Here is a 16,228-nt window from a genome sequence, read left to right as displayed (position 1 = left end):
TTTTTACAGCAACAATGCAAGCACCAGAACAGCACTTCCACTTTCCTATCCAAGGGCTGAAAGACTATCCACATTAAAGAAGCCTGGCCTTACCCTGTGTGCCCTTTTTACATATGGCACAACTGAGTCATCCCCCTTGGTTTAGGCAGTGTGCTCAACACAACAAAAATAAGATGTAGAGCTAACTACATCTACAGCAATAAAAACAGGAGTGTCCTTTTCATAAACCAGTCTCAAACTGAATTCCTATCAAAATACAGCACTTTTTTATAGAAATAAAGTTAATAGATACCTAGAACTACTGAATGAACAGACAGGATCTCTCTGCATTTAGCAACAAGCCTTGAAAACCTTAATCTTGTGAGTCASTAATAACAGTGGAGGAAGCCAAGCCAACCTTGGGTCTGTAATAACAAGTCAAGCTGTTTAAAAGCCCTCCTCTGAAACAAATGYAATGTAATGGTGTAAATGTCTCACCAAAGCTGAGATGCTGATTTAMGATTAGACAGGGCAAATGCACTTATTTTGGTATCAGTTGAGAACAACTTGTGTTTTTCATTCACAAAGGCTGAAGGCAAATGGTTTAATAGCACTGGAGCACAAACTCCTCACCAAGTCCTTCTCCAAACTCCATTAACACTTTTGCATGTCCCGTGCCCCAGCTAATTCTTTCTGGCTTTCATCTGTCCTATCAATTTAAATACAACAGGCTCCTTCTCCATTATCAAAGTTAAACCTACAAATGCTGCACTTTCTCTGGACAAAATCCTGCGGAGGTCCCTGACGAGGACAGTCCTGGCTGTGACTCTGCTACCAAAAAGAACCRGGCAGGAAAAATCCAAAGGCTTCACAGAGAGACGGTGGAGGATTTTGTGACCAATATAATGCATTAGGAGCCGTGTTGTTTAAGAAGCAAAGGGCTGATACAGAAAAGCTGATGAACAGCACCCAGTTGTAGAAAAGCAGAATTATTATTGCCAAAACTGCAGAAGAGTAAAGTCCAGACATTAAACCAAGTCAGGTGAAGAGGCAGCTTTACAGCAGATGAAATTTAACACTCACAACCATGTGCTAATGCCCTGAAGAGTAATAATTTGGGCTGCTTTTCTCCACTGCTGGGCCCTGCACTTCTCGCTAGGTAAATAAGGAGATGGGCTAATAGGAACATCCACATCCAGTTAAGATCATATTCCAAACAGAGCAAAATCCCCTCAGATGGGCTATCATGATTCACTGCATGAACAACTAAATGATCCAATCTGGGAGAGCAGGAACCTATGGCAAATTCATCTCCATGATGCATTACAGAGCTGATTTAATTTTTTCCCTCTCTGGCCATGGAGCCTGGGTCATTATCAGAGGCCAGACAGTGGGCAAGACAGTGTCCTTTTATCCACTGCAGAATGACTGCAGCGTTGTGGAGCCCAGGAAAAGGAAACAGCCTCCAAAATCCCCRTTATTAAAACAGGAAAAACATATCYCAGACAATTCTGGGAGTTAAAATCCCGGCTGTGTGTGGGTATCTGGAACCTTCATCCCGTGTGTGTTAATCTACAGGGAAAAGAAGTGCTATACCCTGGGTAAGGCAGGGGTTAATTCCGACTGCTGTCGAATGCCCCAAGTCTGTGCTCTGTTCATCAGAGCATTAAATCTGAAAGCTCAAGAGAGTAGTGCAGCCGTGCTGCAAGGGCTATGTTATAAAGTTCTGCATTAAAAATTCATATCGGAGGCTTGCCACAGCACTCTGCTCTGGCTGAAAGGAGAGCTGGCGGGGAAATATTAGACACCCCACTGTCTTTCTGGCAATTGGAGACATTCCTCAACAAACAGCACCTCAGGAAGGGAATGAAAGGGCAAACAAACCGTGAAACAAATCAATGAGTTCAATTATCTCTCTCTCTCTYGGAAAGGAAACTTTTCATTTTTAAGGCTGTTTCATGAAATCTTTTAATGACGGCCCTGCACACGGGTGCTGGGCACTGTGGCTGCAGAGCTGGCTGCTTGGCAGGGCTCTTCATTTGTTTTACACAAGACACGGGTTCCCAAACACAGAGGGTGAAACAGAGAGCAGGGTATCGGGATCTCCCTGCAGAACAAGAACTCTGCTTACCCTTTACATTACCACGACCATGTGGGATAAGAGGCTGTAGAAATTGTTCCCACTTTCCCTGAAGTGGATTTAGATTTATTAAGATGGTTAGTTACTCCATGGTTAAGTCATGTGCTGCTCACTACTGGTTAAGGCTGTGTGCATTTCACAGCGATTTATGGCAGCCCAACTGGTGGATGACACAGTTCACAGTGATGGAAATGGGTGGTAGATTTTTATGAATGCCATATGTGCCCCTGAGGTTATCTGTCTGATGTAACCACTGTATTCAGGCAGGTTAATAATCCCCATCCCATAAATGAGGAAATACATAGGAAATGAAACATCAGTAAATACAATTTCTTGAGGAAATCATGCAAAGAAAGTTACCTGCCCACAACCRTCCCCTGCAACTCTGCTTAGCACCAACTGTAATAGAAAGATTCCCTTTTCCCAGAGCTGAATTTTGAATCAAAGAAAGGGAAAAGAAGAAAACAGAAACCATTGGACAAAAGTTGCCATGGCACTTCATCTGTATTTTTMTATATATATGAATATATCTGGTTGTTAGCATAGCTGAAAACCTAAGTGACTTCAGCTCAGCAATGTGGGTTTTGAGGGGCTCAGCCCCACAAGTTCCCCCAGGTGGAGGGGCAGGAATTCATCTAGAGGGTGCAGTCCCCAGGGAACCCAAGATATTTATGCCTGGTAGCCAGCACAAAACAAATCAACACCAGGCTAGCCTAAAGCCCCTCACTAATAAAAACCTGTASAGGGGGAGGGAATAAACCCCCACTATTCAGCTGAAAGTTCATTAGTTCCACGGGAAGAATGAAGACAGGCTGCAGAGCTGGTGATCGCAAGTAACCAAAGATCAGCTATTAAAAGCCACTGAAAATCTGCTACAAAAGGTTAGTAACCCCAAGGCAGTGCTTCAGTCAAATTTAATTTTTGCTCAAAATTTCTTACAAACAGGCACTTAGAACTTGCAAGCAAGACTCGATCAGCTGGGGTTTATTCGGGGTTTCAAGCAGCTGCTCCAAGCAAAACAGGGGAAGCAGAAGTCCTTTTTTCTATCCATTGCCTTGATTTCCCAGTTTTGAACCTTGCTGCAACACTGGYTGCCTTCCAGTATTCCAGCCCCTGACCAATTTCCCCGTGACTCAGTTTCCTGACATGTTAAAAATCTGGGAGCCAAGGCACAAACTGACAGCCTCTGCTCTGTTCTGCTCCTGYAGAAACACCAGGTAAGTGTTAAGGGTTAATAATCTCAGGCTTACAGGATTTGTGTATTATGCATTTGTTTATTTAATGCTTTACATGAATGCTAATGAAGTTATTAACAAGCCTGCATGTTGTCTATTGTTTTTCTTGGGTTTAGTGTCTGCACCATCCTGCCTTATCCCTTCTGCTCCATGAGCTGGCCAACACCCAGCTCTTCTAAATCCCTGAATCCATGCTGTATCCTGGATTCTCAGTTTCCTGATCAAAGAGAGTCTTTTTTAAAACTTCTTTGTTGAAACCTTATCTTWAAAAAAAATCTCATCAAGATAAAGCAATTCTATTTCCCACACACCAGATATTTTCTGTGACACAAAACTGCAATCCCACATGGCCTTATTGTCTTTTAATTAGATCAGAGGATATGTAAATGAGACAATATTTCTTAGGTCCCATTAAGTGATGTCTCCAGGAGGATCAGAGGGGATTGAACCAGGCGGGACACGCTCCTCTGATATCCACACCCTCACACTGACCTGCCCCAAGCTCCAGCTGCTCCTCAGGAAAAGCCTTTGATTTACTGGAAATGCCACTGTTTTATGGCCTTATGGCTGACAAAACTGGTCCAAGTCTGCAGACCTAAATGACTTTTCTCTTGCAACCAGGACACAGGGTAAATGCAGGGGTGCAAGCATTGGGGGACTCCTGCATGTGCTAGTGCAGACATTTCCGTCCCAACTCCACTTCTGCCACAGGCACGGAGGAAAAGGGCTCAAAGGGCAGTCAAAGATTTCTATGGGAATGGGTAGAAGGAATAATTGGGAGTTTTAAAGCAGGATTACCTGTACAGCAATGCAGGCACAGGATTTAATTCTGTAACCTTTACTCTGAGCAATGGGAACAGCCCTGAGCACCCAACATCAACAATATCAACCAATGGCACAAATCAGAAATASTTTTTATTTTTAAAGCAGCTGTGGAAAGGATAATGCCCTGTTTCTGCAGTCAAGTGGCTTACATAGCTGGGGCACCATAGCTACTTTTTAAGGCAGGGATGGGATCAGACACTTTCAATGAGGTGCTGAAAATCCTGGCAAATGAGAAAGCAGCACAGCGATACTTCCATAAAGCAGGTTGTGCCAGATAAAGCCCCTGATAGTGATGGCTCACACCCTCCTGTTCTTGGAAAAGGCGAACAAAAAACCCAAATGAAAGCACTGGGGRAATGGGTAAGTTGTCTGCATGAAGCAACACGGGGCTTAGGGAGGCAGGGCCACCAGCTCTCACAGCCAACACTTGGACTTCCAAAGGGAAGGAACACCAAGGCAAAAGAAAGTGACTGTATTCCAGGATGGGAAGTTCTAGTGCTCCGGATCTCACRAAGTTTCCTGAACTTCCATTCTAGTTCAGGACATTCTCATCCCTTTCCCTTAAATGAGGGAGCCCAAGGCACCCTCCGTGACTCATTTCTCTGCCTGTGTGGGAAAAGCAGCTGGAATCCATCCCTGGAGCACCAGGAGCGTTTCCAGGACACACCAGTGCAAGAAGCCACCCATTAAACACGTGGCCAGGTGGAGACAAGAACTGCAGCACCTGCCAGTTTAACTCAGCACCTCCTGGACAGCTCTGCTTTGGGGCTGGAAATGGGGAACCCCACAGGGCAGGGCCCGACTGAAAACAGCTGAACCATTTGTTCCTGATCATTCCAGGGTTTCTCCCGCTCGCCTCCCCCACCATCCCAGCCCTGCAGGAGCTGGAGCACGGCACAGCCATGTGCCCTCCTGCTGTCACACACAGGGCCTCGCCAGGAAGCAGTTCTGCACCAAAATAACTCTGTTGATTTGCTACTTTGCATTGAAAAAAAAAAAAATTAAAAAGAGACTGTTGTAATTTGTAGACACACATGAAAGAGATGTGTGGAATCCAAGCTCAGCTGACAGGCAGATGGAAGCCCAAGAACCCAGTCTGAGCTGGGGCAGATGAGCCTCTGCCAGAGGGTTCTCCCTCCCTCTGACTCGCTCCTCTTCTTCCTCACAGGGCCCTCCCAGGCACCTTATAAAGCTCAGCTGCTGCAGGTGAAAGGATCTGTTGTGGTGAGATGGCTCCAAAAAGTGGGATGCCCTTTAGTTGGCCCCCCAGGGAAAGGCAATCCCTGCCGGGAGGTTGGGGCTGCAGGAACAYTYGTGGTYCCTCTGCTCCTGGACWGAGCTGCACCAGCCTGGGGAGCTSTGGCTCCACAARARCAAGTGGGGACAGACAGGACAGGGWCACGGGGACACTCCTGCCCCTGTCACTTCACACAGCCTCTCCAAGCAGCTTCATTCCCACGGAGAAGCCCTGGTTGCACCCTTGGCTGGGATGACCCCCAGCCTGGCTGGCACAGTAGCCAAGGTACTTTGCATTTATKTCAAGATTTCCATCTAAGGATCTCATGTCAGCCCAAGGTTAGAGATAACWGGGTGATGACTAGAATATACTGGAATACCCTAAGGCTATTTTTTTTCTACTTTGGGTTGTTAAGTAACACCAGCTTTTAGGCTATAYTAGAAAAAGGAACTGAACAGTCTCACTGGAGGTTAAAACACAAACAAAATAAAAGCCCTGAGAGGACCTAGGGCACTTTGGTGCTGTCAGAAAGTTACATTAACTAATTGCAAGCATTACAAGTCCAACAAAAGAGGCAACAGAGCCCAGCTACAGCACGAGTACCCCCTGACTCCAAAGGCTGCATTTAAATGGAGCTCTGAGAAAAGCACCCATAGAAGTGAAAAATGGAAATAAATAACCTTATTGTCAGTTTGTGGCTTATCAGTCGCATGTTTGTATTTCCTAGACTCCAGCCAAGGCTAGACTGCTGCCTTCGAGCATTATCCACACTCCTCGTGCCTCAGTTTCCCTACCCAAAAATAAAGGTTAATGTCAGTTCTTCAAGCAAGAACTCAGGACTTCACAAAGCCAGTGTTTTATAAGAACATTGAATTCTCTTCCCATACAACTTTGCAGCTTTTCTGGTGTGACTGCAGGCTGAACCAAAAATGTGACTTTAAAAAAGGCCGGTTTGGTCATGGGCTTTCATTTCCAGCCCTCTTTCACTTCAGAGCTTTAGGTCAGAACAAGCAGCAGATCTCCAAAGTATTTCCATTCATCTTCACTTGTAGGTTTTTAAGCAAAATATTAACGCTATAATAGTGACTTTGAGCCTGTTGAGTTTTGCATAAGGCACAGTTAAAACTTTGAACAAACATCTCCAGTGGTAAAATGCAGACAGAGCTTTCTGTAAGATTAAAAAAGTTCATTTTTTCTTCATTTTTTTTTCCTTAAAAGAATAGTTCTCTGTAACATYTTCCCTAGTTTTTCATTCCTCCACTGCCACACTCCTGGGATTTCACTGGTGGCAGTAGGACTAGGGAACTGAGGAAGAGAAAAGCTCTAAAAAGAGACATGGCTTGTGAAATTCTCCATCTCTTGTTTTTAGGGAAATCACTTTAAATACAGCAATAATTGCCAAGCTGAGCATTAGAAGTTAATGACTCATCAAAAGAACAGGAAATAGGAAACTTTAAGACCTTAAAGGCACAGCAAATAGAAGCTATTTYATGTCCTGTACAGCACCACCACCCTAACTACAGTATTTCATGCTCAGTGGGGGGAAGCAGCATTTGAGACCATCTATCACAGTAATTATGTGATGCTGGAGGGAGCACAAGTTTATTTTTTATTTAGTTTGACCCTAAGCACCATCAAAATGGAAGACTACAAACATCTGAGAAGTGATGCACTGGTACCAGCCAGCATTTAACCAAGTATGATTTGTTACAAAAAAGTTARAGTAAATATTTAAATTCTCACCATATACTGGGAATTATCCACCTGAAGTCCAAGTTAACTGAGATTTGCCCCAATATAACAGAAGATTTCACATGAACACTTCAATTCCAATTCCACCATGTAACTCCAGGCAGAAATAAYTGTTCAGGAATCCTCTAAAACTTCTGATTCCCTGTCTCCAGGCCCAATCCTACTCTCCTTCCATGCAGAAAAGYACATCTTTAGAACTTTATTCTACACAGATGTCTGAAGGACAGGTCTGTTTGATAATGTGGAAGCAGAGCATCGTTTACCCCAAAGAGCCAAAAACCACAGGCATCTCCTTCTGCTGCCATTGTTCTCCTGTGTCATCCTCAGCTTGTGCTGCCAAAAAAAATAATTATCAGTCTGATCTATGGAAGGACAACAATCCTCTGCTTCATATACTGGAGGCAAAATGTTTTTCTACAAGTTATTGAAAGTAGCTGTGTTTGGATGACTGCTTCAGTAAATATGAAAAGCTCCTTCTCCCTTGCATTCCTGTGCTACTTTTAGAAGGACAAAAAGTCTGAATCTTACAGAAAATCTGCCAGTAACAAAACTGGTGGCAGAGYTGCTCTGACTGGCACCCTTAACCCTAAACATTTTCTGGTTTGTGTTGTTTATGAAGGCTTTTTATTGCAGAAGGTGGGGGGGGGGAGTGGGCAGTACCCAAAATCCTCACAAGACTACTTAAAGCTGGCTGGTGAAAACGGAGCTTTTCAGTGAAATTTGATATTTTCTTCCATCAAAGGCAGGGAGCCTCAACCCACATGTTAACAGTAATGTAACAAGCCTACTGTATGTGCTGCAACCCAAGGTCCTTTTCCAATTAGAATTCATTTATGTTGGGGGAGAGCAGGGGTCGGAGCAAAGAGGTGGCTCTGGAATTAATCTAAAACCGGAATCCAACCATTCTCAGCTGGGAATCCCAAGCACTTGCTYGCATTCTGCAGCAAACCAGAAGTGAAAGAGCACTGTTAGCAAGGAGAACAGTTTGTTCCTGGAAAACTGAGGAAATGTATACAGAATGTTTCTTTTTCTACAAAGAAARAAAGAAAGAAAAAGGTCTGTTGTACTAGATAAAAAACAAACCCAACATTCTTTAATTTTCCCGAAACTCAAGCCTCAGTTTGCTTTTCAGTTCCAGGTCTGATAGACTCTCCAGATCAAACTCATTAGTGCTGGTTACATCCAGGTTTGCTGATAGGAATGTGTGGGACAGCAAACAAAATCAGTGTCAGCCCTCGAGAGAGGATGTGCCTCTTTAATTGAAAAAGGCAGAGTAATCATTCATTTATTTAACCCAGAGATGATTATAATCTGAAAACCTTGAAATCCTCTTACACAACAACTGTTTTGGCAAGCCCCTCTGTGTTCCAACAAATATTAAACTGTGCTTGCCATTTGTCTAAGGAATCTTGTATTAATAAACATGAAGAAGAACACTTTTACCTCCCACACTCAATGACAGAAGAAAACAAAGACCAGCTGTATTCATCAATGGATCCTTGTTCTGCACATAAAGGCTAATTACATTTTACTTCAAGCCTACACATGGAAAACTTTGCTCCTGCCATCTTGTCAAAGGCAGCTTCTGATATTCCAGCTGACAGACTGCAATGACTGCACATAATAAACTTCTTTTTGTCATTAACACCTTCAGCGCCCAGCCCRGGGCTCTGCTGGGGCTCAGGGAAGGGGCAGGGGGAGCACACACCCACCTGCTGGGAATTTTGTACATGGGGATGACAGAATGGGACTGGAAATTTTAATTCCAGCCACTGATCTCATCTGGAGGTGCCTGGCTGTGCCTCTGTCCCTCCYTTTGCACGTAGAGTACTTTGAACGGGACATTGTGAAAAGATAAAACAAACAAGTTGACATAATGATTCCCAACTTTTAAGATCACCACAACCAGACTCCAGGATAGAACCCAGACTTCTTAATGCTGATAATGAAGACTTCTCACTCTGTATTTCTTTTGCTTCTTGGGGGTTTTCTTCTTGTTTGAAAGATTTTCAAAGTTTCAAGTAGTTGAAAGACAGCTTTATTCTGAGACTGCACATCTTAAAAGCACTGTTAGCTTTTAAAAATTGACAATTATCTGTTTCTTTCCTGAAGGCACTCCAATTCATCTGCATCAAATAAGCGTCTGTAAAACTAACAATTTTGGCCTAAGATAAAAATCACATGTTTTTAAAACATAAAATTAAAATTGGCAATACAAGTAGCTTTTCAGACTTAGATCAAAAGAGGGCTTCTTTTAAGAAAAGAATCAAACTGTCTTTCACCCCTTTTATTGGTGTTTTTTCAGCCTTTCTCCCAGCTTTTACAATTAAAACAGATGACTCAATTTCACTGTCTACATCCAGTTCCCTTTTCATGTTCTTCTAGATTTCCATATTGCAAAATTTGGGCTACAAACACCACAGACGACTGACTGTTGTTATGCAAGAACTATTCCTGCCATAAATATCCAAAACAATGATAAAATATTTCTGCTGTTATTAGGTCCTACAAGTTTGTTTTCACAGTACATTAGTCTGGGAGATAAAGTACAAGCTTAATGTCTGCTTCAGGATTCAGCTCCATGACCACTTTATTCCAGACCCAGTCCTCCATAATCATTCTGCTACAGAACACAATAAACGTCTTGTTACTGCAGATGCTACTAATTTCATGTAATTCTATATAAATTAGGTAAGAGTCATTCTCAAGATCGTATAAAAAAGAAGTATTTCTGTGTGAATCTCCCCGAAAGAATGAGATTAGAAATGCAAACAAATATTTTAGGGAACAGATTTTGCTCAGTGTAAGATAAATTACAGCACTTAGGGAAACAGTATTAAAAAATGAAGCACTCTGCAAATAAACACATTAAAAAGGGTGAGGGGTTATTAGGTTCAGTGCCTACAACCACTGATCTCTGTGTGTTCCCCCAGAAGCATCTGCAAGATGAAATAACAGCGAAAATATCAGTTATGTGCAGGAAAAAACAAAAGCAATCTGCAGGAATCTAAACCACCATTACATCCCTTAAGAGAGGGAAGAATCAATGAAGGAACAAAAACACTTCTGCTCCTCTTGCATGGAACTCATCCTACACAGAGCTCAAGGGAAACTGGACTTTCAGAGCAAAACCAAAATCCACCTGAAAGGGTAAAAGGTGTTTAAACTCCAAGTGCTGACTGTCAGCTGCCAGGGGCTGAATTTCATGAGCTCCAGACTCCCCACAGGTCCTCAGTGGGGAATCACATTCTCAACAGTCACAGAAACATGGGTAAGAAATTTAGAAGTGGTGCCAGTTTGACTGGGCAGCGGGCACAGGGAGGTGACACTGAGTCCCAACCCTTCCCAGCCATCTGAAACAGTTTCTTCATTCCCATCCCATTTCCAGACACAGAAATGACTCTGTGCTTAATCCCGCTGATCATGAGAATTCCTTCTCATTATTAACTTTCCTTAAATATGAAGGGTTCAAAGGAAACCAGCAGCAGTCTGTCTCTTTTGCTGTTCCCTGCCCTGATTGTTAATAAAAMCAGAGGATAATTGGAAACAGTAGCCATTAAGAAGACAAGAATATATATTTGCAAAGACTACCTTCATGTTCTACTGGAAAATAGGGAAAATCTGCCACAAATGCTGCTCTCTGTAATTAGGGGCAAACCTGGCAGAGGAGGGACTGCTACCCCAAAAGCAGAACCAAGGTGTCTAAGTGTGAAACAGAAATCCTTTGCTAAATGAAGTTTTACTTTCTGCAAGATATCTTATTTCTGAAATTGCCCTGTTTATAAATAAAATACAATAGATAAGAGATACACAGATGAAGCACCTGAGAATGAAACCAGGAATGCAGCAGCATATGGACCAGGAAAAATGTCTTGTTGGGTTGAAGAAAATATGAAAACTAATAAAGTCTCCATAGGAGGCCAAATTATGACCATGTTTTCCAAAAAACTTGGATGCCTTAGCCTCCCTCATCTCATCTGTCTCCAACAGACAGATGCAAAACAAAAAAATCAGTGATACCCTGAAGGAAGACATAGAAAGAAAACAGGAAAATCTTACTTTGCAGTAGTTTCTTCATCGTATTTTGTTTTCAGATCAAATAGTTCTGTCCTGGTTTTTTCCAAGGCTAAAAGGTATAAACATGAAGCATTACAGTACTGAAATAGCAGTATTCAGTCATAAATAATGCCGTATATCTGATAAAAAAAATAAAGCTGTACACCTCCTTAGCTTTATCTTTCTACCTAGGCAAACCATTATGGCTTAGAAAAAAGCAAAGGGTTTTGAGTTTTTTTTACAATTTCTTATGGTGTTTCTGTTACACTGCAAAAATTCCCAATTTCTGCTTAACCAAGCTAGACATCATTAATTTATTAAGCTGGCTAAACTGCTTATTCCTTTGAAATACTTATTGCAACAGTTCAGGAAATAAAATTTCTTCTGTTCTCACAGTAAACAAAGGCAAATGTGTCCAGACCTGRAATTCTGAAGCATGCAGAGATGAAAATTCATGGCAAGTCATATCAACAGGCCAGAAATGGGGGTCCACTACAGATATTTAACACAGTTTGGAAATGTGTGGAACCAGAACACACATGGATGGCAAGTTCCATGGCCTGCTGTAATTCCAGGGATGTTCTGATTCTGTGTGTTCTCCATGGCCTTGTCCTTGTAYTTGCCAATGACTGGGTGCAACAGGAGCATTTGCTCTGATTCACAAAGCACACTGGAGCTYTGCTGGACCTCCCTGCACCCCAAGAGCTGCCTCACACCCAGTCCTGACACACTCAACCATYCCTGTCCTGTCACCTCCCACCTGGTTCACCTGGAAAAGGTCACAAAAGCGGTGCCAAACCTGTTTGCAAAGCTTGAACTTTGTGTTCAGCTTCCTCCAGCTTCGAGGCTGTCGACATCTGTGTCTCCTGCAATTTTCTGTGAAGGGGAGAAGGGAGGTGAGAGCAGAGCTTGTGATCACGTCAAACAACTCGCTTGTGCCTTGCAGGTTTGGAGGATGGAGCGATTAAACGTCTCAACTGGAATCAGGCAACTGCCAACACCACACAGGCTATGAGGTGCTTCTGTGGGACCCATAAATCCTGTCACGTTGTGAGATGCTGCTCCTACTTCGTGGTCCCACTTATTAAAATTTTAACAGTGTAGCCACCTCATAACATAAGCTGTGAACATTATACAAGAGTTGACTGCTATATAAATGACAACTTCAGTGGAAGGTTTTCTTGAGCATAATTTGTTTTGGAAATGTCACACACATTGAGAAAATTGTCACCAAGCACCCTCTGTTGTACAAAGTTAGTACAAGAAGAATGATACATTTCCATTTTAGTGTCATAATGAAGGAATTTGTTGCCATAACTGATAGAGTGAATAGATGCAGCAGCTGTTTCATCAGAGCTGTAATGGGTGCCAAATGCAGCAATATTATTAGCTACTCTTTAAGAAAACACACATATTTCAAAACAAATCTCACAGTGGTATTTTCTATAGMACATGAGCAAAACTTTAATATGCTCACATTTCTTACGTCCACAGGCAACRTTTTGTTTTTTGTGCCAGTTAGACTCGTTTTTACATCATCTGGCCACGCAGCCACTGCACTGCTTGCTAAGGGCCAGGCTGCAGGAGTTATAAAACTCATCTTTGAAAAGAGCTGCTCCAACATCTCCCAGGAGCCGTGCTTTTTACAACATTGCTTTTAGGATATTCTGCAGATCTCAGAATTGTGAAATGGCTTATGAAACTACCAGCATCCTGCCTGCACTCCATAGGGTGCATAAATTTGTTCTCCAACACTGCTGACCAGGTTAATAACTATTTACAGCAAGAATCATGCGTCAGTTCCCTTCATACTGAACCATATACTTTGAGACCTCAAAATCTCTCTTACACACRTATTTATTTGCATTCCATGACCTGCCATGTTGTTTTATTTTTAAGTACATTGAAATTGCAGTTGCTAAAGCCACTACTTATCAAAAAGCAACCACAGTTATTGATGAATTTAAAAGAAGCTTTGCATTCACTGGTAGATTCTCCCCACTCAGCCCTGAATTTAAACAACCAAGCCTCCAACTAAAAAGCTCACGTGAACTGAAGGTTTTTCCACGCTATGTTGAACATATTATAGCTTCAGTGTTATTGCTCCACAGGAGAAATAAATTCTTGAGGCAGGGAATGCAGCCTGAAAGAACTCCATCTTTTAGCCCTTCGGTTTTCTCCTGCCTGATTTATCTGCCCACCAAACTAAAGATTCAAATGCTCCCTATTCATGTGCAAAAAACCTGACATGCATCCAAAATGTTTTTTAAAAAATCAGTAATAAATAATTAAAACCCATCTTAATTCTGGCATGTAGGAAGATGCAAATCTTTCCAKGATAATTCAGGGAGACACCCCCTCTCTCAGCCATTCTCCACGGGAGCAGGGGTGATGCCTCTCTGGCCCAGGCTGTGGGTGCAGTGGGTGATCTCCCCCAGCCCAGGCCAGCAGAGCCTGTGCCACGGTTCTGTGACACACAAGGAATTAGCCTGGCTAATGGAGACAGATTGGTGTCACAGAGGACAGGACAGCCAGGGAGGAATCCAAGCAGGTTTGCACCCTCCTGAACATGACACCCCCGCCCCCTCCACACCACGGAGAAGAGACAATCTGTCCTTGTTTCACTTCCACACTCTCCCAATTGTTTTTCTGGGCAAAGTTGAGTATCAAATGATTCCGTGTCAAACACATAAATCGCCAGAATCACTCAATAGATGAGCTGTCTCCAGCCACCAGTCCTGGCTGGGAARATTAAATGGAAAAATACCTCTCTCCTCCTCCTCCTCCCCAACACCCAGAGCCACACACACTCACCTCTCCTTCTCTGCAAAATCATTTTGTAACTTTTGTTCCTTTTCAAGAGCTATGTTCTCCGCTTGGTTCTTCAGGGTCTGTTCATATTCTCGGATTTTCTCCTTAAGTGCTTTTATTGTAACCTCTGCAGAAAAACAATAGGGGAAGAATGAGTTTACACAGCTCCACGTGGTTCCACAACACAAGGCTTGCTCTACCCTGTAGGCTCAGTGTGTTTTAAACTTTAGCTCTTCAACTCTGACACAAAATCAATGGATATGAGTCCCTTTGGAGACCTTTTACTCCCTAAATGTTAAATTGAACTTTAAGTGTTTAGGTTGAGAAGGATCAATGGAGTTTGCTGGAAAGCAGAGTGAAGAAGGCTCCTCTAACATGACTTTTTTTAAAAAAAGAACAACAAAAAAAATCAATTGTAAAATATAATATCACCTTATTGACTAGCCTAAAATTAGCTCAGTGCTGAGTGAAGATTAATAAAGTCCCAGTGTAGGTTTTAGGATGCATTTACACACAGGACACTYAATTCACCTAACTGTGCTCATGCATAAGAGGCAGTTCCACTATGGTTCATGCACAGATGCAATCTCACACTAATTGAACACATATCTGGGATACAGCTCCATTCTGCTCCCCAGCTGATGAGAAATCCAACTGCTGCATGAACAGCAGGCACTGGAGCTCTGCACGTTCCTGTWGCTGTCACTTCCTCGCCATCCACACTGGGGTTTACACACAAACATCAACTATTTTAACTTTCTGAGGCATTTGTAGCTTTCCAGGGCATTTGCAGAACCCCTCCCTTGGAAAAAGGAGCTCTCCTGCATTTGCCATGTCCTGCAGTGAATGGGAACGGATGCACAAACCTGCAGAGCTATGSCTCAGCATCTCCTTACGTGCCCTGATCAGTTCCTACGTGAAAACCCCGAGATCCCACCCACAGGAAAGGACTGAATCCTTATAGGGCTCAGAAGAGGAAAAGCAGGACATTCACCAGAGTRTGCTTTGTAACAATAATGGAATTTGGAAAAAGCCTTGGACTGCCAGAAGACTTGCAGCAGGAACACAGTTCAGAGTACTCACATCGAGATGAAGGGGGGATTAAAGACATCAGCTCATTAACAGATGACATTAATAATGCTCGAGGAAAAAATAAAAATTGTTGGATATGAAAAGTTTCATATTCTGCAGAAACATCCTAGGAAGACAAACCCTAATCTGAAAAACAACCCTATGGGCTTGGGGGAAAAAATCCTCAACAATATCACACAAACCCACACGTGATCCTTTCAAAATCCAGATGCTGAGAGAGGAGCAGGGAGCTGCATAGCAGACAGGAGGTAGCTGGTGACATGATCTGCTGTCTGGGCACCACCAAAGGCAGCTTGGGCCACTGTGACCACAAAAAAGGGGAGGAAGAGTGGTAAAATGCTTGCCAGCAAAGCAGTTGCCTCTGCCTGAAGGAGCAGGGTTTTGCTGGCTGTGCAGAAATCAGCTGAGGCTCATTACTGAGTAACAGGCCGTGAAAAGGACACRTCACTTCTTTTTTTTCTGAAGCAAAGGGAAATTCTTCCCTGAGATCMGGGAAGTCATACAAATTCTGATCCTTTCCTGAATAAGCAAAGGATGCTCCTTCACACAGACAACAGGATGCTCGCTCCTATGGACAAAGGGCGCTGCTCTCTGTTCTGGGGACACCTCTGCCTCAGGTGCTTTTAGATACAAATCTGCAAAAGTATCYAGGTATATGGACAAGCAGAGAGCAAAAGAAACTCATGGAAATGGGAAACTGTATCTTGACTAAGCGTCAGTGTCTAATTTTAAAAGGAAACAAAACTACCAAAAAGAACGCAAGAAGTGCACAAATATGSGGGAAAATGCAACTTTTGTGATCAAATCTGATTTTACCTTTAAGTGCCTGACAACAGCTGTGCTGGACAAGCACAGTTCAATCCTCTACATTGCTCCAAGCACTAAGTGCTTTCTTCAGGTCAGGTCAGCTCCAGCCTGTCAGGCACTGCCATTTATACCAGTTTTGGAAGAARTTCTTACAGGCACCGTATAGCTCATACCAGCCCTCCAAACAAAGAGATTAACTGATCAAAGCACCCTTAGCTAACAGCAGCCTTTTCCCTGGATAGCTTATTAATCCCTGCTTGAAACAGAGAGTAGAACTACGGCACTGGAGGGAAA

General features: G+C 42.9%; 1 protein-coding gene across 7 annotated transcripts in view; it reads right to left on the bottom strand.

Moving 5' to 3' along the window:
- The window catches only part of CUX1 (cut like homeobox 1), a 269,606-nt gene that overhangs the window by 119,115 nt on the left and 134,263 nt on the right, over positions 1–16,228 (bottom strand). For all 7 annotated transcript variants that reach the window (XM_057373313.1, XM_057373315.1, XM_057373314.1 and 4 more), the window contains exons 6-8: positions 14,039–14,162; positions 12,024–12,100; positions 11,228–11,294 (exon numbers count right to left, since the gene is read on the bottom strand). In XM_057373313.1, the coding sequence (XP_057229296.1) occupies positions 11,228–11,294; positions 12,024–12,100; positions 14,039–14,162 (268 nt within the window). The remainder of the gene's footprint in view (positions 1–11,227; positions 11,295–12,023; positions 12,101–14,038; positions 14,163–16,228) is intronic.

Source organism: Malurus melanocephalus, unplaced genomic scaffold (genome assembly GCF_030028575.1).
Source record: "Malurus melanocephalus ecotype Western Australia unplaced genomic scaffold, MMel_1.1 scaffold_193, whole genome shotgun sequence".
In the NCBI taxonomy this organism is placed as follows: Eukaryota; Metazoa; Chordata; class Aves; order Passeriformes; family Maluridae; genus Malurus; species Malurus melanocephalus.
The sequence above is the reverse complement of the archived record's forward strand: the minus strand, read 5'-3'. Positions and strand labels throughout refer to the sequence as shown.